The 25,098-nt window shown below is 47.0% G+C and overlaps 1 protein-coding gene across 2 annotated transcripts in view; it reads right to left on the reverse strand.

Annotated features, from left to right (window-relative positions):
- Window positions 1–25,098, reverse strand: part of LOC116952127 (ran-binding protein 9-like) — a 67,637-nt gene that overhangs the window by 35,796 nt on the left and 6,743 nt on the right. For both annotated transcript variants that reach the window (XM_032971181.2, XM_076074034.1), the window contains exons 2-3: window positions 20,591–20,702; window positions 18,219–18,271 (exon numbers count right to left, since the gene is read on the reverse strand). In XM_032971181.2, coding sequence (XP_032827072.1) covers window positions 18,219–18,271; window positions 20,591–20,702 — 165 coding nt within the window. The remainder of the gene's footprint in view (window positions 1–18,218; window positions 18,272–20,590; window positions 20,703–25,098) is intronic.

The following is a 25,098-nucleotide window of genomic DNA, read 5'->3' on the forward strand; positions in this document are numbered from 1 at the left end:
CGATTCGAAACACGGCAATAAGTGTCGCTGTCGGCGGGCCCCGCTTTTCCACGAAAAGTTACGTAAGAGTTCCCCGAGACAAAATGTGCCGCCGCTCGAGTTTCCGAGGCTCAAGGGAACGCCGCGTTAATGGTCAGCACGCGATCGTTAAGCCCAAGGGTGAATAACAAACCATCTTAAACTACTAATCTAGAACAGATCCAGCTCTGTTGTAGTGACGTTCAGTCAAAGTGCCCCCCGGCTCCAGCGAGCGATGGGGCGCTACTCGTCAACGGCAGTGATGGATATTGTACACGCGCATGTATGTATGTTGAACTTCTTTCGCACCGTACGTAGCCAACCGCGCTAATCAGAGGTGCGGGAGAAGGACAACAAAACTAAACACAAAAAGCATTTTATTTGTTTCGGTAAAGTCACGTAGAATGAGAATAAAATAAGAAATTGATAAAATAACACAATAATATTCTCACGACTATATTATTGTGTTATTTTTTTTTATCAATTTCTTATTTTATTCTCATTCTACGTGACTTTACCGAAAGAACCAAAGAAGATGAATCCTTGCAGTCACGAAAGCTTTAAATCGAAACAAAAAGCATTTTAAAAGGTGATTGAAAAACTAAATGCACAGCTCCAGTGGCTTCCTAATATCAGAAGAGCGTTCCAGACGGCCGCAGAAGTGCCACCGGAAAGCGTGCGATGCCATGACCACCTTCTTTCTTCGACGGCGAGCATATTCAACATTCCTGACTGGGTTTTAGTGTCTACCACAAAGCGATGCTCTGGAAAAAATGATTGTCTGAGTGGAACCCTGAGTGCAATTTGAATTCATGACTACAATTCCGAGTTGGTGCTCAGCCAGCAGTGCCATGGCGATGCAAAGGCAGTAAATCACGTTTATTAAACCATCACTCGCCATCAGAGCATTATCATCTCAATGACCGAGGCCCGAGAACCATCTTTCATGAGTGGATACACTATTTTGCCATCTTGCTCCTTCTGACAGTCCAGATCTTAAAAATATAAATGATAAAAACGAATCTCGATTTACCAAAAAAAAGCCTGAATCGAGCCACGGAACTCTCTTTCAGAAAGACTATGCTTGGAATGTTTTGCGAACGCACAGAATATAAAGGCAAACTGGGGGCATGTGGTTTTAATGCTATAAGATTGCAACAAAAAAAGACTGGATGCTCCGCCTTGTATACAACGCTTTGCCTTCGGATGAGTTCTCTCAAAGCACTGGGTAAATCTGGCTCGTGCCGCTGCCCTTGGTCTCAACATGACCAGCTCGAGCCCTTCACACCACTCTCTCCCCACTCTGCAACCACCACCACCGCCGCCTGCTCGTCATCACCACTTAAGGTCATGACGGCTCGCATGATATGGAGCGGCGTTCAACCTCTCTTCTGAAACTCTACTGCTATCTATTTTTATTTTTACCGGGTAAGGGCCCACTGAGTTGCGCAGCTCTTTTTCCAGAAGCGATCTGGCTATCACAAATGATAGCTCAATGGGAGTGGCTGATCAAGTGGAACTTTTATAGGAGCCAAATACTCCAAAACGCACGTTGATTCTAAATGTGGAGGGGAAAAACCGCAGCACCTGGATAAAAATTCACATGGCCACAGGGAGAGACACGCAAACTCAAAATATACAGGCGTCAGGGTCGGGATCTGAACCCACAACCTCCTGTATACCATCTCATCCCTTCAACAGTTGAAATCAAGACTGCCAGAGATGTGGGGCCTTTCTGTCCCATACAACTGACTTGAAGCACAAACCTCGCCTTTAGTCCTCTTGTCTATATATGGATCTCCGTCAAAGTCAGAGTGGCCTTGTGTTTTCAAACACTGGGGATCTCTCTTGTTGTTCATGAGCCCATGTTGGAACCTGAGTGTCCCTACGGGGGATTCAGGCCCCATCAAATAACAACCACTGTTGACTCTGCCCCCTTCACCACCCCCACACAGAAACACATACACCAGGTGATACTCGCTTTACTCATCGCAGAGAGAGATGATGAAGATGAATCGACTCTGTAACATGTCAGCCTCAACAGGAATTACTCACACGAATTACTTTGCTCTGTGTCTATTGGGATAACGTCATGTTTGTGCTATCCCAGCTGGCAATCTTGTTTTACCAAGCTTAACACAGATGTAGTGACATCACGGGAAGTCACTGTGTAGTGCCGGCCCTAGAGAGGCACGGCGTGCGGTGTAGCGACATCGCGGACACCTTAGTGGTGTGGGTGTAGTACCGGCCCTAGAGGGGCTCGGGCAACGCTGATGGATCGCGCTGCATGGCACCACGCTTGGCGCGCAGTGCCAGCCCTACTGGACAGGGTGTGGAAGTGCCGGCCGTATGGAAAGGGGTTACTGGAGGCTGTGCACTCTGGTTGACCCGAGAAGACACACGATCGGTTAAGTCTACAAAGGGGCCCCAAGTGGGGGCTAGGGGTGGTCACATGGTCGGGGTCCAGATCCTGCTCGTGGATTCTGGAAGGTGGTCGTGGCCAAGGGCGGAGGCAGCCACGTCACAGAGGATATAAGCCGGGTCCCACAGAGGGACCGGCGTTGTTGTTCATCCTGAAGCAACCTTCGTCTACTTCCTACGTTCTACAGAGTCTCCAACACGTGGACCTGTAGATAGTTACGTTGTAATTAGTGTAGCTAGCCTGGTGGTCACCACCATAGGTTGGCATTCTAAGGGGCAGTTACCCCGTGTGTTGGTGTTAAATAAACGTGTTGCCTCCAAGAGTATGTCTGCGACTCAGTTGAACTCGCTAAACACATGGCTGGTATGTTGTGTTATACACGCATGGCTGGTATGTTGTGTTATACACACATGGCTTGTATGGTGTTATACACACATGGCTGGTATGTTGTTATACACATGGCTGGTATGGTGTTATACACATGGCTGCTATGGTTTGTTATACACACCATGGCTGGTATGTTGTGTTATACACACATGGCTGGTATGTTGTGTTATACACACATGGCTGGTATGTTGTGTTATACACACATGGCTGGTATGGTGTTATACACATGGCTGCTATGGTTTGTTATACACACATGACTGGTATGTTGTGTCAAGTCTTATCGGCACCATGCCCATGTTTACAAAAAGATCCAAGTGTTTACACGCTGATATCCACCGAGATCCATTGTTTTCTGGTTTACCTACACTACCTCCCTCTCCGCCCATCACTCCTGACAGAACACAGTTGTTATTTAAAATCCTTTAACTCCACGTCACCCATGGCGACAGCCGCGGGGTTACGGGACACCAGACCTGCATTCCGGCTGCCGGTAACACAAGCAACAAGGTGCAATACAAAGCACGTCGACTAAGGAGAAATTAATCATGGACTTTACGAATTCTCATTCACTGCATGTGTTTAACATCTATATGTAATTGTGAATGTTTACATTATTTTAAAATATTTTTTTTTAAACCGCGAGGAACAGGCAATGAAACTCCTTTTATCTGCAATAAGCTAGGGTATATATATCCATGGTAAGCCAACTGTACAGAAGTTGGTTAGGGACCCATCTGTGTGAACTTAAGTGTTATCTTCTGGAATGCGTGGATTTTATGTGGGTTAGCTACCTCGGTTTCCTGCTTTGTGTAAAGCACTCGTTAAAAAGGATTTGGTCAAACGCCACAATGCAGGAGCCTCGCGAGGCTTCTCTGGATAAAGGTCAGACACACAGTGTGTTACCTGGGCAGACCCAGCGATGTTAGCCTGCTGTCCCAAGAAAACCCCGTAATCCACAATCTTTCATTCACAGTATCACGAGGACGATGAAATACAGGCAACACCTTTATACATAAACAAAAAAATCCAATTAACAGGGGACCAATTCACGTAATACTGGTATCACACCTGAGACTTCATGCCACATGACTGAAGATGAATCCAGTAATGTTTGTATCATTAGGCCGCATGGTGTAGAGTGCAGTCTCCAACTCAGATTATTATCCACAATCGACCACTTGGTAACCGACTGTGGTCTGTCTGTGCACCTTCAACGGAGGAGGAACAACAAAACTAAACCAACTTTCTCCTGAAGCTCTCAACATTGGCATCTCGCTCATGAACATATTGCTACATGTAGTAATATAACTATCCAATGTTTCTCTGATCGCCCTATTTGTGCTATAAAGAAGGGCCACAGCCCAAAACGTCACCCATTATGTATATTTTTTTATTTTAACGACCACAGTGTTATTGGTGAATGTGCCGGGTTGTTTTACAACTCAAACCACGACACCCTGCAATGCCAAATGTACAAACTCTAAACGGTAGCGGCGAGCACACGGCCCACACAGTGGTAGCCCGTGCCTCCGATTAGCACGGTTGGCTACGTAACGTGCGAAAGAAGTTCAATGTGCAAACATACAACGCGAAAACAGGAAAGTCTGGAAGGGGGGCCAGAAAACGTTTCATAAAGCGAACTGGCAGCTCCACGACCGCGACCGCCTCACTGCCATCTGCGAGTTACAAAGCAATAAGACATTGCAGCGGTTCACGTTTGGACAGGGCAAAGAGAGAGAGAGAATGGTGATTGCATGCCAATCGGCATCATAAACCGGACGATAACAACAAATCCGCCACTGAAGTGAATTGGAAATAACGCTGCATTCGTACAGTAATCATAGAAATAAAACCGTCATATTTTTTTAACTAACATTTTTTGAGGGCGAAACTGTGAATATGTCCCTAAAGATGAATTGCGTAACTGCAAATTCGCACTATGGAGTGGGGGGGGCATGGCAACTGAGGGACGCCTGTATCGAAATATACTGTTGTAATTATATTTTAAAAATACTTGAAATAAACCAGCGTAAACAGCAGCAGCAGCACTCTGGAGATGAAGGGGCAGCAGCAGCAGAGTGCTGGCTCACCACCCCCACGGTGCAGTGTCACCTTTAATAGGCGCTCATTAAAATGTCCCTTCCCACCTCCCCCAGTCTGTAAGTTAATAAGGTGTTTGCCTTGGTGAGTGTATGCGTGTAATGCGTGTGTGCACATCATTTAATTCGATCTGTATTAAGGGTTTCGATATTGTGCACAGGTTTCTCCACCTGATGGTGATTTTCGGTGACTCGTGGTGTCTGCTTGGTGCGTAAGTCTCGGAGGAGTACCGCGGCGTTTTGCTCAGGCCGTGCACAGAGGGGAAAGCTGTTTACCTAAATATGTGCCCAATGGATAGAATCTGTCGAACAAGGTTATTATGTTGGATGCACTTTGTGGTCACTTACACCACACAGTTGTAACGGAGCACAATAAGGATATCTGTACTTATTATTATACCCAATATTAGCGTTTTGATTCGCCTATTTTATAGCCGCTAAATCTCTCCATATAAAGCAGGGGTGGGGAACGTCTGGCCCGTGGGCCGTATGAGGCCCGCGAAATCATTTGGTGTGGCTCTGCCAAGGCAACCGCAGACGGGACTCAAAATTCAATAAATCTAGGAGCAAACCTGGAAAAGCAGCTGCGAGTAGCAACATCATCAATACCAGCTAACATCACACGCCTCACCAAACAGAAGCAGTTCCAGCCATCACATTAGGGGTGAGTTAATTAACTGTTTGACCAAATAGAACAGGCTAATTTTTAAGTTGATAATTTTGTATGGCCCGCGAATGATGTTATATATATCCAAATGGCCCTTGGCAAAAAAAAGGTTCCCCACCCCTGATGTAAAGAAAGACCTTAATCTGTACATCCAGTAACGTCTAGGGTATTTCCCGACAAGGTACATAGCTGAAATGTGGTACATCGGTAGCTTTTAGGACGCAAACAACATGAAAAATCTGAAAATCAGAGATTTTTTATTTTAAGGATCCCAAATATTGATTTTAAGTGCCCCATAAACATGTTCGTGCGTGTCATTCAGAAACCATTCAAAATATAAGATTCCATTCTTTTCGTTTGTTAGAGCGTTAAACAGCAAATTAAATTAAAACTAGAACCATTGTTCAATTTTTTATTGTTTGAGATATTTCGGATCAAATTGGGTTTGAACAAAAAAAAACACATTTTCAAATGTCCAAACCTGAACAATACGAAAACGTTCAAACACAGGAGCTTCCCTTCACAGAGTATTACGTTAATTAATTTTTGTTCTTTATAATAGAAAAATAACGGAATCTTTAAATTGAGTGGTTTATGATGGGTACGTCTTTAAATACAAGTTGAATCAAGTCGTCAACAATGTTTTTTTACATAAAAATTGTAACAAATCATATCAGGTTAATTATTGTATTTATTGAAAACTTTTACCCTGAACTAGTTTAATAATATTTGTAGAACGCTCCTTACGGCCGGGAGTATCAGAGGATGCAGCTGTGCACTTTTACATCTAGATTGAAAACCAATTTCTTTAAAACTGCTTTTTGTGTTTAGTTTATTGTCCTTCCCCCGCACCTACAATTAGCGCGGTTGGCTACGGACGGTGCGAAAGAAGTTCAAAATAAACACGTACGTACAGGGAATTTTGCAAGCGCCTTAAATCATCACAAACATTTTTAAGGGCACCCCCAGTGGCAGTTGTCCCTGTTCGGCACAAGGTGACTCAGCACCTGACCTCCACGCGGGCCTTAGTCTGCCCGTAGGGGGGCGCCGACTGATGCTGCGTGGGTAACGCCAATTTAGTAATTTTCAACCCACGAGCCACCAAAGCTGAAAATGACCAAAGTATGTTGTGTCTGTCGTAAAGTGGATATAAACGCTACGTGACATCACAGGTCGCCGTGTACAGGTATGCGCATACAACACACAGTGTACACAATTACCTGCTGATGAACTGCGGGGAAAACGAGTCCTCAGGCCTCAATGAGTCTCTCTCGTGTGTCTAAATAAAGGTCTATTTTGAGCTTTAAATCTTTCAATGCTTATGACTTCAATGTCACAAAAAATAAAAACAACAACACTACATAATTAAGGTTACACAGGTCTCTATTGAAAAGCGAAAAGGAATCTCAGGATTTTCACCTAGTTAAACGAATATTGCTTGATCGCGGACTACACAGTACTGCTGGATTTAGATGGCTCAGCAGTTTCTTTCACCGTGCCCCAAACTCTGTAAACTGGGCGAGCATGCAGTAAGCGAGCAAGCAAGAGAGTGAAGAGATGGGCACCGAATAATTGGAGGAGTGCTTGAGTGACGATGGGAGCTAGTGAGCTATGAGTGAGCCAATGAGTGAACGATTGAGCGAGTGGTTGAACCGTATAGTAAACCACTGTCGTCTGCGCTCATTCAAGGGCAGAATAGCAATCCTACAAACTCTCTTGAAGCCCCTCTCGTGGCTAGCAAACCTCAAACATTGGCATTTATTTCCTGAACATATTAACATACACAAGAATACAAAAGTAGTTGTGTCAGGAGTCGAGTGAAGCCAGTGTGTGAGGCAATGAGCAAACGGTTGAGTGAGTGGTTAGGCTGGGAGTTGACCGAGTGAATGATCGAGTAAGTGTTCGCGAGTGAGTGAGTCAGTGCGCCTGCCCAAGGCAGTGGAGAGGCAGAAGCAGCAGCGGCGGCGCCGGCTGATATTTTGGGACAACACCGGCACGTGATGTACCACGTGCGTCTCCGGTTACAAAAACAGCTGTTGGAGCTGGGAGGCCCCCATATCCGCTTGGCCCCAGCAGCAGCAGCAACAGCCCCCCCCGCCCTGCTAGCCCCCCACCCCCCAACAAGCCCCCCTCCCAGCAAGCCCCTCCCCCCCAACAATACCCCCCTCCCTCCCCCCGGGGCCAGCCGTAGCAATTACAGGGCACGGGGCGAACAAAACGTCTGGGGTTTGTTTGTCCCCTTTGACGCGAGCCAAGTTACACGTGACCCGGTGGTGACCGGTGACACGCATCCCAGGGACGGCGAGAGCACGCGGGTGCTTGCGTCCGCGCAGGCGCGCGTTAGTCCAAAGAGTCTCTTTGCGCATCCCGCGAGCACACGCCGTGTACGCACCGCGTGAAAGATGCCCGCGATTTATCGAGGGCTCCAGTGGGCTCCGCTGAAGTGTGGCGGCACGGAAAGTTTGCCGTTAAAACATCGCCATGGCCAACAGCGGTCGAATCAATATTTGTTCTATACTGGAACATATTCCCGTTTTAACACATATACATAAACCTGTTCAACACAAAAGTACAAGCGCACTGTGAAGACTGAATTGGCAGTTGATGTACAGGTATAAATTGAAGACGTGTCACCGTCATCATCATCATCATTATAACACTGCCTTACAACAGAGAGTGATAAACTGCAGTGCCAGCTTCACATTTCTGCCACATGGCAGTGTTTATGATCATCGCAGCAAAGCGTGCACTGTATAATTTACGTGGGTACGCAAGCTAGAAATACAACATTCACTGCTAATGCTCGCTTTATATTGGCTTTAACGTCACACTGCACGGGACCAACTGCGACCTTTAGGCTGAACCTGCCCAACAACCAAAAGTGATAGCCATCAAAACCTCCATAGAGCCATTCTTTTGGGGGTCGGGAATCTAAACGTGTGGCATTTTATATGCATCCGGATAAACTCATGATCAGCTGACCCTGATGTGAGTTGTAGATATGCGAGTTGTGGAAGGAAATAAAATAACAAGTAAAAATATAGATTTTGCTACCTCCAAAAATATTCCCTCCCACACAACCTATGCTATGTACAAAATATAAAGAAAATTGGTTTGTGGACAACCAGAAAACCCTTCTTCATAATTTCAAATGCACATTACTACTCTTTCAATTCCAACTTAGCTGCAGTCACCTTCTGCGCAGACTGAGGATCGGCAATCTGGCTAGACTGGAGACCCCGCTGCTCGTCTGCATTTAAACACCACCACCAGCACCAGCACCACGGCGCTCGCTCGGTGTCGGTGTGCCAGCGCCGCAGCCGGGACGTGCCCACGCGCGGTAAACAGGACACATCTTGAAATGGCGCAGGGCAAAACAACGTCATTATCCTTTTCGGGCAGCCCAGAGGTTTTATAGTGGACGAGGCTGGCTTCCACAGCCACACAGATTTCATTCCTGCAGCGACCCAAAATACATACGGGGAAATTACCAAAGCGTTGCCGCCCGCTAGAAAGCGGATATTAAAGGACCCTGTAAACAATCCTTTTGTAAGTGCCGAGTCACCTAAATGCACGCGTACATGTTTTTTTTACGAGAAACTTGTAAACAAATTTACTAAGTTGTTTTTAATTAACTATGCGGTAATAAAGTAGGGGGACATGTCACTAAGAAAAGTAGTAAAACAGGCGTTTAAGTTCAACTGGCTAAATAAGGACACCAATGAATATTTACAAACATTTTAAACACCGTTTAATTATTATATTAAGGGTTTTTTCCCCCATAGCTTACATTCTGCCAGAAAAGGTTAATTTGAGCTGGCTCAGTCACTCAGCATCATCAGGAGGTAAGAGAGCCAGGAACGGGTTACAAAGAAGGAGACGACTTGAAGAACCGTCACATTTCTACAAGCAAACTGCTTTGTAAAATGTTGTTTAGGATAAACGTCACTTACAACACTACCACAGTAAGGCACCCGTTTGACTCATTAATCTCACAACTCAGAAACCCAAAACAAGAGGGTTGGGTATTCTGGACCCATGACCCAGGGCATGGACAGCACAAACAACACATGTAGCCCATCCCCCCCACCTCCTCCACACATCATCATCAACAACCTGAAGCGTCCTCCACACATTTCCCAAAACACAAAGTTCCCCCCCATATAGCCTTTGACAGGCTGATGGGGCAAAGGCTGTTAGCGAGCACCTACGTAGGCCGGCACAGCCCAACGAGGTTAGCCAGCACCACGCCTGGGCCGCCTTTATATCCCCAGTGCTGGAATGTACACACCGCACCTGGTTTACATTTTAAGGCAACTACTTATCCTGTATACATTGTACATTTAAAGGAGTTTGAATTCGTGTTATTATGCGTTTGCTATTTCTCTTCCGCTCGACACTCTGCACACCCTTGTAAAAAGGATGTTCTATCAAGTGATTTAAGGCAAAATATTTTAACAACTAAAAACACTTAATTTTTGCCTCCCTAATGTCACAATGTGAGCACTGTAGGTGGTGTAAATGTCGAACTTAAATTTCCTACCGTCCATTGCCTCCCCCACGCCGTATCGGTCATGGGGGTTTGCTTGACCATACTTCACCGCAATTGAACTCGAGTCAATGGGTTCACAGTGCAATGCGCTGACACCGTGCCAGCACTCCACCGCAGAACTCAACTACCAACTGCTTTTTCAATCTTGCCCAGGAAGGCTTCTTCGCTAAAGAGGCCTCCTTACACGCTGTACTGGACTATTTGTATTGGCCTGCACACATGTTGTCTCTGGACTGCACATATGCTTTGCAGCTGATTGGGATTCTCTTTGGCTGGAGAGGATGTCAGCATGTTTACCGAGCCACTCGGCTGAGCTAGTTCCTCTCATGGTGAAGGACCACACAGTTTTGATAAGGGGGATGTTTTGTATTACAGGCTGGTGGCAGCATCATATCAAATATACTGCACTGAGATCAGACGTTGCGAAACGCCAGTTGGACCATCACCCCAACCTGTGTTACACTACAGCCGGGGTCGGCAACCTACGGCTCCGGTCGCATGCGGCTCTTTAAGGACTGCTTTGTGACAGTAATTTATTAAGGATCCACCGTCCCATATTCACGTGCATTGCGGCTCTTAAAATATTTAGGTTTTTTTTACACAGAATCAGAAAAAAAATTTAACTTCTTGTGACTTTGGTTGCCGACCCATGCACATGTGCTACCTCCGCTACCTCCACCATGACGCAGGGTTAAGCGGTCAATATGCCGGCGGATCTTGCGATGCAAGTGGCTTGCAATCCAGCACAGTGGAGACGCAGGTTGCTAGATCTCACAAACGTGGCAAAACTCCCTTTGCGTGGGTGCCGAGGTACCATAGCCTGGTTCACCAGAAGGTGGTACAGCGAGGGTGCACTAACGTTCATCTCAATGGGATATAGTGTTTCCTCCTCGCACATGAGGCTTTTATCCAGGTGCTCTCTCTAGTTTCCTCTCACATGTATAAACAATCACTAATTGGTTTACAGCATCTTAATAAATACTAGCATTTTTGCCCGTCCAAGGACGGGTGTATATTGCAGTAAATCTGAAATATTAAATAGAAAAATTGTTCAGCTCATGATTATTAATGAGGGGGGTGTGGGGGTTGCCCCATGTGGAGTGACGTCACCTGCTAATGGTCTTGTGCGTTAGTGTAAATTTTCACGCGGGCATGAATATTAATGAATGGGGGGGGGGGCTCTTTTGCAGTGATGTCAAGCACGGATGTAGCGTAGATTTATTTTTCACCGTCGCTTTCTGTAAAGAAACGTCATATTTGAAGCGACTTTGCGAAATAAATTATTGAATTCAGTTCGACCTTTCTCTGCATCAGTGTAAAAATCCACCCACTCATGAATATTAATGACGGTGGGTGTACCTCAAGTGGAGTAACGTCACGCGGGGGGGGGCTCATGTGGAGTGACGTCACGCGCGGGACACACACATTCTTGGCTCATTATATAGTATATGTGTGTGCCTCCGTGTGTTATGGATTGTGCAGCGTTGCGAGATGCAGTTTTCATGAATGACGCATTTATGCGGTATACAAACACCGATTATTACTGTTGCAGCCATTGCCATTTAGTAGCCATATCTTCTCAACCATGACAGCAATCATATTTCCTGCAAGAGTCAACTCATCCCATCATCTTCATCTTCCTCGTATTCTCTTGCAAGGTTGGTAAAGTTAGCATCATCTGGTGAGACCGCGCCACATTTTCTTTAAAACGTGACTTAATTTCCACATGAGACTGGCACCATGCCACGACCCTGAATGCCACCCTCCTGAGATGCACAGAGAAGCCAGTGTTTTGGGAGGGGGCAACAGAAAAAAAGGTGAAAAATTGCGAGCCGCAGCCAGCTGCGGCAACGCCTCCAACTCAAAACCGCAAGCGGGCGTCTGCGCCGGGGCGCTCCGCGACTTCGCCCCCCCTCGTCCTCGGACGCGAACGAGGCCCCGCGTCGCCGTTAAAACGCACTGGGGGCAAAACGGCGCTCGAGGGCTTTCCTCGCCGAGCCAGCCCCGGTGTGGCTCGCGAGGCGTCCAGCTGTGTTTCCACTGCAAGGCCCCGAGCGCGATATACGGGTTGAGACGCGCGCGTGGGCGACGCCGTGTTTCACCTACGCCGACTTCTTCCCGTCACAAGGGTTGATGTAGATGCATAGCAACGACTCAAATTTCACATTCAGGTAGTCAAGCCAGGTAACCGCCTCAGCAGCAGCAAAGTTGCGAATCGCTGTGACGCCTCTTGATATACCGACTGGTGGACACGTGTAACGAACGTGTCATTAGCCCCGGTCCTGGCCCTGCTTGGCCCCCCCCCCCCAGACAGATTCGGCCATCTTGTGAGGCCAGCAGTGCATCAAGGTTTGGCTCCGGATCAGCACGGCGGGCAGACGTGGAGAACCGCCCGCACCGTGCAGGCCCGGTGCAGCCTCCGCTCCAATGTGCCGGAACCGTGAAAGATTACCATGATACTCAAATCACAGTACGATATGACTATGTTTTTAGTTATTTTACTGTTCACATTTGTGAGTTATGTTAAAATAAATGTTACTATTATTATTGCTAAATTGTTATCAGGAATGTTTGTTTTATAATGGTACTATGAGTGGAATTGTTATTAATAGGTTACTGTTACCAAATTACAAATCGGTTAGGTACCGATTTGTAATTAAGTTCCACGTAGATTTGAATGTTATTATCTCTTGCTTAATTTAGCATTTCGCTTGCACACTCCCACACATTATCATTTAATAACCATATAAAGTCAACATCAACGGTGTTTGGTGATTGCATAGGTGGTGCATTTCGTTAATAAGTGCTTTAGGGGCACAGAACGAGACAAATTATATTGTCTTGTACAAAGGTAAACTGGAAATATTAACCCCAAGGGCAATTTGACTGAGTGATTAATATTCACACAATAATTATCAAACGTCGTAATATTATCTAATCATCATACTAACTGACTTCAGAAATATCAACGGGTGTTTTTGTACATCTCAATAATCATGGATATAACTTTAACAAAAATATATTTTAATAATTATAATCGGGGCTATTGACACGTGGACGTATTTGGCAGCACACCAGTGCAGCATAACATACCAGTCCTCAGAAAAGTCTAAAAAATCAGCAAATCTGTTTAACAGTCTTTAATTGACCCTGTCGCCAAGTGTTACGCGATTCGAAGGTTTATTCATTTTACTGAGACTTGCTAAAAACGGTCAACATTCACCGTTAATTTGGGTCCGTTGAATCGAGGAACCGTCTGAACAACTCTCGGGTTACGAGAAGTGAAATCTTCCTTTGGAACACAGAGCAAGCCAATCCGTCATCAGGCTGGGTGCTGCGATACGCCAACAGCCTGCGAAGCTTCGTGTTTGGCTGCTCATGTAATGTTCGTCTTCCGACTGCTTCGACATCACGAGAACTGATTTTGACCCACCACCACCAACTCCGCAAGATTTTCTGACCCGGGTTGCGAATTGCGGAAAAATGAATAATTATTGCAAAAATGTAGTTTTATTTTAATACCGCCCACCGGTGTACCGCCAATACGTTAATGTGTCAATGCAGCAAAAGCAACAGAGTGAAGAATTGAGGCTACGACGGGAAGAAGTGACCCGCACACACGCGCCAATTGTCGCGTACTCCGGTCTCGGCCGCGGGCCCATTGGGCCACACGTGCCTCTCGGTGCCGATCCGAGCTGCCGTCTCTCTACGCTCTTTTGCACAACTGGCAGCTTTTGTTCCGCTTTCTTATTCGGCGTCCATGTTTCTGATCCATGTCACAGATGGCCGTACGCACCGATTGAAAACTGTAGTCTTCAGATACATTAGCAGATCCTCTTTCACCTACCATAAAGGCCCTCCCACCCTGCTCTTGTTCTGTCTTTCATGGTGTTGATCGTCATTGCTTTATAAAAGCAAGAACTTTCCGCAATTATACACGGAAACACAGGGTGGCTGCATTGTGTACGCGTCACAGGCGGTATACCTGCCAGGGCTACATTTCTGACTATTAATAAGGACAACGGCGAACAATACCTAACTAGGGACACATTTTCCCCCAAGGGCAAAGAGGCATAGGCCACCCATCCACTACATCTCCCAGCTTTGCACCATGGCACACCTCCCCAGAGGCAACATTTCATACTCCGATGAGGCGGACTGTGGCATTGCAGGGTAATGATAGATGGCCACAACATAAGGATGTCGTTCATCTAGCAGTAGATTGATGACTTATGATTAAAAAAAGAGGTTTACATTTTTCTAGTTGCAGTGTAAACAGACTTAAGTATAATTCTGCCAATTTCAGCATTCTCGCTTTTCCCAAGCATCGTTAGAATTCACATCACACAGCGATTGACGGTTGTCTAATATTCTATAAAGTCTGATCACATTTTATATTTAAAGAGGCTTTAAGTTGCCAAAAAATGTACGAACTGTGGACAGACCAACCACTGTCCTGATGAGGACAACAATAAGTCAACCTCCTATTATTCTTTCAATACAAATCTAAATTCCATGCTCTTCCAAAAACCGTTGCATCATCTGACCCTTTCGACATGCAAATACATCTTATCCCAGTCTTGGTGCCACCAGGAAGCACAGGCTCACACGTTACCAAAGTTGGCTGCATCGTAGGAAAAACCCATATTACTCTAACCACACAATTAGGCTCTTGTGTACACAACACATGCCTGCTCGCCAGAGCTGGAAAGGCCTTAGAATTGGTGGTCGCCGTGACATTTACAAGCTTGTGCTTGAGCAATATTGCAAAATTATTTTTGTTACAGCACTTTGTCAATCCAGTACTGAAGAAGGCCTCCACGCCCCACGTGTGCCACGGGGTAGTTTGAATGTACAGCCCTGCGTCACGCCGCTTGGTGGGGGGTTGGCGAAGGGGGGGGGGACTAAACCAAAACCAGTTCAGATACCGCTCGCTCGCCACTGACGCAAACAGTGGTCGGGAATTAAACTCAGGTTGCCAGGTTCATGGCTCTGAACACGAACAATCGCGCACCGGTTCGTCCATCAGCCCTCGTAGGCGCCTGGAAAAAATCCGCTTACTCATCGTCCCCTTATCTGGCAGAGTTTACACGGCCCCTGTTGAAGGAGAGCGGCGCACTTTACCAGGGCCGATAGACACAGGGCCATATCGGCACTGAACACCGGAGCCACGTGGGTGACAACACGCGTACGCTTTGGTTTTATTTCAGGGTAGCGCTCGCTCTCGTCACCTTGGACCCCCCCCCAGGTGCCTCGCCCTAACAAGCGCTATTCCAACTGAAGAAAACGTCACAACATTCACAGTGACCTCGTGCATGTAGAGTCCACAATTAATCCGTCAAAAGTACATCTACAAACACATCTGAGGCTATTTCGGGGACAAACAAATGACCTCATCATGCCATTAAAGGATTGCGCTTAACATTCCAGTGGTTTTAAAATTATATGTCAACCCGTCTTGCCGCCCGTGTCATCTCTAATGCCCAATAAGCGACTATCTTTTCCAAAACAGTCCGTAGCTAGAGCTGCTTTAGGGGCCATGCGAACATGCTGGAAAGTGACGTCCACTAACTGCCGACTCACTGTGAGTCTGTGAACATGGTAACGTACAGCATACAGGATGTATTAATTCATTCATACGGGATGTACGTTAAAGTTATACGAGTGTAACACACGCAATACCGTTTGAGCAATCCTGGGTCAAGTCACTACCAAATGGATGCGTGAACATAAGCACACATCTAATTGGACCTATCCAAACATCTTTTCCACTGCACAGCCAAGCCACGCTGACACCATGCCGAGCCAGCCCGGCACGTTTTAGGCCATGTGAGATTTATTTCTCCACTGCAGAAACTGAGGCGTGCGCCATGCCACCAAAGTGACAAGTAATGAACGAGTCCTAGATGCATAATGATGACGGGGTGACGCTGCATTTGAATTATACCGCCGAATGACGCCACACACAATGAACGCGTCATCCCTGCCCCTGGCACTGCTTGTTAGGACAGCGTAATCACAGTCCAATTCTCACTCGGCACGGTAAACAGCCAGTTGGCTCGGCTCAGATACGCCAATGGAAATGGGCGTACGTATTGATTGTACCGAGCTTAATCTCTTCCACCTACGCACTGTGGCCCAGTCGCGAACCCAGGGAGGGCACACCATCATCAGGCAACAACGCAAGTAAGGTCGCTATGTACAAGTTTTGCTTGAAACGAAGAACTCACAAGAAAGCCTGAAGGCCAACGTGCTTTGGAGGAAGGTTTGGTGGACCATGCAAATCTCCCAAATCCACTGGGCTTCATGGTGGCCAGTACTGCAACTGTATTGTGAACCTGTCTGTGTAGAACTTTTAATGATATCCTCCTGCGCGCATGAGGTTAAAAATAAGAATATTTATCCTGTAGAAATCCAATGAGCTATGAAGCTCTTTTTCACAGATGTCCAGATGGGGGGGGGGGGGGGGTCAGATATTTAAGGTTTCTCTAGACACTCATTGCTGGAAGTGGCCAAGCATCTCAATAAAGTCAGTTGCACATGATGCCACTTTTTTGTATTCCTCCTCTCAATAGCATGTATTTACACTTTACTTTCCCAATGTCTCTACAAAACAGTCCAAGTCACAGATGCGAACGCACTACCTTAGTGCGTTTGCAAGACCCAATGCAGAAGATCCTGTTGAACTTCCATGAAGCTCATAGGCCACAATAAATCATATTCACTGCACGAACCATGGCAGTAGATGTGGATGATACCTGATGCACAAATGGAAAATTAAAAACTCTCCATTAGTGGTGTGCGTCTGTGGTCATCCAGAACAGACCATACAACGAAAACGACACAATGCCCGATCCACAAATAGGAATGAGCCATCACAGCGATACACTCCGCTACTCCTGACACATTTGTCTGGCTTGACCACCTGAATGTGAAATTGTAGTTGTTTCTCTGCTTCAACATCAGCCATACATGAGAACAGGAAGACTACTTGAGTTCTATAGAAAGTAGTTTCTTGCCATATGCATCCCTATTGTGCCATATCCATATCAGTGCACACCCAGACAGCATCGCTATTCCTAATCCTCCACAGAGGTAGAGAGCTGTCACACTGTGGAAAACACCAGGAAATCACATTATAGGCCTCTGTTCTATATCCTTTAAGGGCCTATCTATGCAACCACTACGCTGCATTCTCTTCAGCTGTGCAAATGCTTAACGCCGTCTCCCATCTGTCAAATAAGCCGTGGAGTTAGTGGGCTTAACAAGGTGAAAAATGCGAAGCTGAAATCGTTCAACTTGGAGCATAAAAAAAATCATCGTGGGAGCCCTCAGGCTTCCAGCCGGGACGTCTGTGGCACTGCACAAGCGCTGACACAGAGGCCTCAGTCACACAACCACATGCGCGACATTGGATGAGAACAAATATAAATGAACCCCTTTGACTCGTAATTATTTTTTTCACATTTTATAAAAGCGGTTTGAATGAAGTCACGACCAAGAAGTGCGTGTGTTTATGTTTGTATACGTCACGCATGAGAGAGCAGCCATGTCCTGTCGGGTGCTTTAAACGATTGTTGTCCTTTAACAAACCCGTGGCTTGAGAAAAAATAAATCAACAAATGCACGTCAATAATTTACAGTCCCAGAGATCACGAGATGTGAAACACCCTAACCATACATGGTCTCAAGCGAGTGAGATTTCTTGTAGTCAGGCAATCCAGTGACTCGACCCAGGATTTGTATTAAACTCGCAGCACCATGCACGTCCTTTGTATGTGACCATCCATCCGTACCTCCCTCCATCAGGCCAGCCAAACTTTTAAAGTAACATAGTTGGTTAAAGTACCCATCCTTGAACAAGGTTCCCACCACCCCACCGCTGGGTGCCCCCATCTCGCACGTAATAACCCCCCAGGACCCCCATCGTTACATCGCCCCCTATTGCTGGGCTGTCTGTGAAACGTAGTGCCTTCACCGATAGCCCCGTAGTTCTGAGAATGGCGCGAATACCAACTTACACATGATTACCATTCTATACTGTTATTAACAATTATTTCCTCACACACTCACCAGGCAGGCGGTTCATGTTGACTCCCTGGGCAGAGAGCCCGATCCCCATGTACCTGCAACCACGACAGGGACAAGGAATATCAGGGCCTGCACCACACACCTCCTCGCAGGAGCAGCAGCAGCTACTGCTTAGGATGGCGGCGCGTAACAACGCGTCGTTTCCACAGAAAAAACCCATTACGACCCTCGCCGTGCATCAAAACCGATCGGTTGTCCTTTGATTCACGCGTTCGTATATCTTGTACACAATGGCATTCAAAGTGACCCCTGCAACTACTGGAGGCCGCCACGTTAAATGTAACCACGCCGTTGGTATGTCAGCCAAGATGGGTAACCTTTGTCAATGACCAACAGGCTACTGGGAGCGGAAGTCTTTTTTAAAATGCAACGTGAATATCTGTGCAATCGCGAGATGCGTACATCACATTATCTGTGAAGAAAACGAAATTGACTTGGGCCGAACACATCACTCGAAGCTAGTGGGTGACACGTACAGCAGTGACAGCCAAAAGAAAAAATGCGTCCAAGGGGGCCCTCAAAAGTGGAGATGGAGCGATGAAATCAGCTCGGGTGCAAGGAGCTCGATCGTTGCTTTGCAGGATGAGGAATGGTTATAGTTTGTGGAGGCTTAATTTAGCAGTGGATAGACCATGGCTGTTAACGACAATCAATCAGCACACAATGGCACAAACTCATAACAGGCCAGTAACATCCACTTCACAGCAGACTTGAAGCTATTTTTTTTATTTGACCCATTAAGGTCCACTGAGCTATGTAGCTCTTTTTCATTAGCGACCTGACCACAAATGATAGCTCAAATAAGTGGCTTATCACGTGGACATTTATAGCTGCCAAATACTCTTAAACGCACGTTCATTCGAAAATGTGGAGGGAAAAACCGGAGGACCCGGAGAAAAATCCACGCGACCACGGGGAGAACATGCAAACTCCAAATATACAGGCATCGTCATGGTTGGGACCGAAACCACAACCCTCCTGTATAGCAGGCGAGGGAGTTAACATCTCCTAGCCAGCGCAGTGTGCACACTTTACCCCATAACATGTGACCTGCCAATTGACTCACTTGTGGCGTGGCCATTCACGCTGCTGGGTGGAATAGAGGCTGGGGGGTTTTAAAAAAAAGTGCCTAGTAGTTTGAATTACCGAGCTGGGAGATGAGTCTAGTGTGTTAACCATTACACCACAGCAGCATTCTTAAGGTTAGTTATTGGTCTCATGTAAAAACAATAACAATATGTTCTTAATCACAGGTGTCAATAAACCACAAGCTGCACTGACCAGCATGGTGCGGCATGGTCACACAACCCCCAGAAATGAAGGAAGTGTGAGGTCTTCATCCAGTGCTATGTTTGCAGCGGGATATAGATTATTATTGCTACTACACTTTGTGCAATCTGGTATTCAAACGCGAATAATACAGGGGGTTGTGTGAAAGAGGGCAACCGATGATGAATTGAGTTTTGAGAGTAGGCTTGATGCATTATTTAAACCACAATGGAATAAGTAGAGTAATTCAACATTAGCATAGGGTGATGGGTGTTGGAGACAGGAAGTGTGTGTTTAATTGCATGGGTGGGAGAGAAAAGGAACTGGTAAATAAGCCCCTGGCCATTGATAAAAGGTGCATTCAAAGGCTGCGGGGGAGTGCTCATGACAGCACAGGGGGAAGCAACTTTGAAGTTGGGAATGGAACACAGAAATAACATCTCCGATGTAATCTGGAAGGTTGTCGATGGGTGGGGCCATGCGCAGGGCGGTGGAGGGGGGGACTGGTTACCGGGAGGAACTGGGGAGCGGCTCCCAGAGGTCAGCAACCAAAAGGGAAAAGCGAAGAGCAAATGGTGGGGAAACGCTCAGACAGCAGTTATCAGCCTGCGGCATGGATACCGTGCAGGAGAAGTTTGGAACGTCAGCGCAACGTGCATAGGGAACATCAGTGCCATTTTGCGGCAACAACACACACACACACACCGGTACATGGCACATGAGTGGACGTGTGCTTTCTCCGTGTGCTGTGGACTTCGTAACCGGGCGGGGAGGGTGGGGGAGGGCGGAGGGCCTGTGGGGAAGAGGATGGAAGCCACTGGAACCAGCGGTGCCGATTGGAGAAGCCGCCACACCAACAACGTTGAGAACCACTGCCGTAAGAGCGCATCATGGATGCTGAGGTGGTGATGACTGAGCAAAAATTGTAGAATGCAGCAAAAGACAGAATGCGACCCTGGCGTGGTTCGGTCAATTGGCCTCGGCCGTGACAACTTCCTGAATTTTAATCATTTTAAAAACAGGCTTTGCGACTGAACGATGGCCTGGATGCAACGTGCATCGTCGAGTGGAAGCGCCCAACTCACCCGTCCCGTCCCTTGCTGATGATCTTCACCTCGAAGTAGTAAATCCCACACGCCGCTGGGATCGGGTGTGTGGCGCGAACGGACGCCGCATCCTTGGGAGTTTTTCCATGTCCTAAAGCACAGCCCCAAACACATCGCAATTAACTTCACCGCACCATCACCCACACCGCCATCAAAGCCTCAACCTCCACAATAAGCAACACCGCCACCCAAACCTTCGCCTGCTTTAAGTCTACTCCCGCACCTCCGACTAACACGGTTGGCTACGTACGGTGTGAAAGCAGTTCAACGTACATACATCATAACTTACAGGTTCACCAAACATCCCCATGAACATCAAAAACCATCAGTACCATCACTATACCATTACCATCTGGAAAGATCTCAGAACCAGCTCACACGGGTTGGGCGATTCTCATGATTCCTATCATGAAATCTTAATTCCATTTTTTAAATCAGCGATTCCGTATAATCATCGGGGACATGAGGGTGGGGGGGGGAGGAGGGATTGCGGAGTCCAGCATGACTTTCAGGCAAGAAGGGAGGGCCCATGGGACCTGGCAGGCCTAGTGGATAAAGTCATGTAGGTGAAAATAAAATAACAAAAAATCACGACGTTTCGGCCACAACACAAGCGGCCTTCACCTGATGAACCTGATGAAGGCCGCTTGTGTTGTGGCCGAAACGTCGTGATTTTTTGCTATTTTATTTTCACCTACGTGACTTTACCCAATAGAACCAAAGAGTATGGATCTAGCAGTCACGATAGCTTTAAATCTAGAAAAGGCCTATTGGAATTGCCATTGAATGTGTGGCCAATGACCATGTCATAAAATGCGATGGCAATTCCATTCGCCAGATGTCCTCGATCCTAAGAGCAGCTGGCTGGAATCGCCATCATGCTACGGCAATTCTGTGACAAACTTGCCAGGAATCTGAACCGTGGACCCCAAATAAAACAATCCACAGCCACAGGGGGTTGGTCATCACCACACTACTACCCAGTCTCAGACATGATCTAATGACAATGCTATGTGCACGTGGAAATTACTTTCAGCCTGAAAAACTCATTGAGCAGATGAGGAGGCGGCTCCCGGCTGTAAAGGTCGCAAAGTCAAATCTTGTTCAGGGTCAAGTAAGCCCAGCCATTATCATCGCCGCTGGGAGTCGGTGAAACGAACAATGCCTGTAGATACCACTTGGTTGGATTTCAGTAATTATCACAGAAACATGGAATATGCACAACTGGCTAAAGAACAATAATTAAAAACCCCAACTAAGACTCTAAAAAAGAAAATTTTTGTTATATTAATTCAGTAATGGATGCATTTTTGTTCCACTCAGGATTAGGACAGGTTTCTCTACCATCAAGCCACATACAATCAATAAGATTCTAAAAGAGACAAATAATCAAACACAACTGCCCAGCCTTTTAAGATTATGAGAAGGAATTTGACTCTGTGAGAGAGAACTGACGCAGCCATCCAAGCTCTCACAAAATAAGAAATTATCTAAAGCCATTTAAAAGGACAACAGCTCCATCGAGATACACAACCATTCATAAATAATAGATAACTCATGCTTTATGTGGGATGGTGCGTGCCCTAAAAAATACAACTTGGGCAAGGCACCCGGCTGGGATAGCGGAAAGGCTTTGTTGCTTTTGCAGAACTTGCACTGTGCTACACCTGGCCAAGCCGCGAGCAGAGAAGACCCGCTTACCTGAATCGTGCTCATTAACGGGGCGCACGTCAGCCACAACATTGCCACCATGCGAAGTTGGCCTGCGACCAATCGCGAGATCTGGGCCAGCCACGTGTGACCACGTAGCGGCTCAAGGGAGCGTTCACCGGCACTGTGAGGTGGCACAGTGCTATGGTGGCCACATGACCCCCCCACCCCGGATTAGAATTGGCGAGTGGCAAGGTTGGCTGAGACCCCTCCGTTACTCCAGTGATCGCACCCCCCCAATATGATGATGTCCGCAAATTCCCAAACCCACAGTGCGCTGTATAAAGTTAACACTAAAGACCCTGTGAGCATCGTGAGCAAGAGCACATCGTGTACTAACAAGACACAAAGAGCGCCTCCTTCGAAACATACCCCGAAATAACGTCGCATTAATTACTGCCAAGTGCTTTTACCGCGTTACAACTCGCCAGGTCTTTCCTCACAAGAGGTAACGATCGTAGAGAGCCGACGTCTGGTTAAATGAAAGGGACAGGGACTGAAACGGGCCAAGAGCCCTGGCCGAGTGACATGGTGCAGCGTGTTTGTGCACTCCCGTTTGTTTTTCTGAAAGACCCAACTGCTGCGCTAATGCAGCATCCAACTGCTGCTTAAAGAGAAACGGGCGCGACAGCAAGAGACGAGGGCCAGTGGCAGCGCACACCGCACCAGCTGTGCTTACAGTGCGCATGAAAAGTAAAACCAACGCTCAACAGCGGCCTCCAGCAGCCAAACAATGAGCTAGCTGGAGGCCCCCCCCCCCCCCCAAGGCAAAACAAATTTTTACCCTTCCCCAATTGACGAAAACACTTCCGTTAATATTTTTAAAATTGGGGCTTATTTTACTACGGGGAAGCCAGAGTTAATAGTCTTCGCATTTTGTTATGCATATATACCGAGTACGTTTCTCCTTTGCTTAATTTAAGAGCACTCGACTCACAATGAGAAGGTTGAGCGTTCAATGATTGGTTTGGGGGTTGTTCGGGACCATCATCTCAGCAAGGCATACAAAGTGAGCACCGCTCTGTGGAGTAGTCAACAGTGGTAGTCCCGTGCAATTTTCACAGCAGCCAACGGGGTTGTGCAATGCCCACGCGTGCGAGCAAAGTGAACAGACTCGACTATATACTCATTCAACACGCCGCGTTACACAGACTGTGATATACGGTGTCCATATATAGCGCGCGAGGCAGAGTTGGGGGGGGGGGGGCGGCACAGCAGTGGGGATCACACTGTACGATGCAGTCGGCGACACGAGTTCCGATTTCTGGTCACGGCTAACATTAGCGGAAAGTGGCGTTTGAGCGGCCCGTGCCTTCAGCCACCCCGACCTTCACCGACCGGCACTACTGACCAATGTGAAGTAGTGTCAATCTACCCGCCTTCACTGACGCGGCGCGGGGAGGCCTTCTTCCAGCGATGGACTGACGAAGGGCTGCAAATTAATGTGTCCGACAACACGCGCACATATTGTACAAGCACTGCCGGTGTACGCTCTGCGAGGCACGGGAGCTTTCCAAATACACACTTTGCATGCTGATTCTCTACTGCGCCCGCCGTCACACGTTACGTGCATCCGGCGTGTGGGTGCATGACACCCAAAAGTGTCTGCACGCAGCACCGCAAAATGTAACGTTGCAAGTATTTTGTGCAAGAGACCTGTAACAAAAATCTACACGAAGATTACAATGAACCATCTTTCTCTGCTCCCAACCGCATTTCCCCCCCCTGCACGGGGTTCTTCATTTGGCCTGCTGAGACAAAGAGACGCAGAATGGTGAGATGAATAAGGCCAAGATGAGAGCGCCGTAGACGAGAAAATACAGATTTGTGGAATTATGGAAAGGTGATATGTCACAACCACGTGTGACATCATATCAAATGTACACATGACACACGGCATCGCGTGATCTGCAAGCCCATGCTAATTTTATTACTTGGCCCACTGGAAAATGTAGCTGACAAATCGCTGCTCGCTTACCTCCTCTTCGCTCTAATAGGCCCCCAGCCCTTTGTGCAAATGTGTTTAAGACACTGGTTGCAGACACAGCTAAGAAAATAAGGTCTATACATTATGATTGTAATTTTTCCAGGAAGGTCTCACCGAGTCTCAAGACTTTTTCAGGAGTGATCTGCATTGGAATGTGCGGTTCATTCCTTTTTAATAAGCGGAAAATCTGGAGCAGCCAGAAAAAAAAACTACAGGCAAACGTCCACACAAATGGATCCACAAACCTCGAGAATGGACTGCTATCTCAACACCTCACAGCCCAAAGGCTTGGAAGGAACCGTCTCGTGTGACCATGGCACCACACTCGTTATTCATAAACGTGTTACGTCTCAGGTGGAGAAGTAAAATATAACTTTCTCCTCTCTGCCCTCCTTACTCACGAGTCTAAACATCAGGGCACCCGGCAGAATGCTGGCATATTTCACACTCGCACACATAAATGTGACCACATTACTCCAACAACCAAATACCAATCACAGATCAACGACAAAATCACTGTCTTTATGATCCTTTGTGGGCTGCCCACGCAGCTCTCCACTCCCCACCACATGTGCCCTCAACTCCAATGGTTCATGGCAACACCAATACACCCAGTCGACTACTCCTCCTCTGTCTGCTGGAAATAACGCTTTCCCCCATCAACCATGCTGCCAACTCCTTCTCCCCTGCTCCAGTCGGGGTACACCAACTTCCTTTTCTGCCATGCCTATGACCGTTTCTCTCTGTCCTGTGTTTTCATCCCCTGCGATGCTACTATTAACACTGTGAC

Source organism: Petromyzon marinus, chromosome 45 (genome assembly GCF_048934315.1).
Source record: "Petromyzon marinus isolate PM22_M1 ecotype Great Lakes invasive population chromosome 45, UKy_Petmar_22M1.pri1.0, whole genome shotgun sequence".
NCBI lineage: Eukaryota > Metazoa > Chordata > Hyperoartia > Petromyzontiformes > Petromyzontidae > Petromyzon > Petromyzon marinus.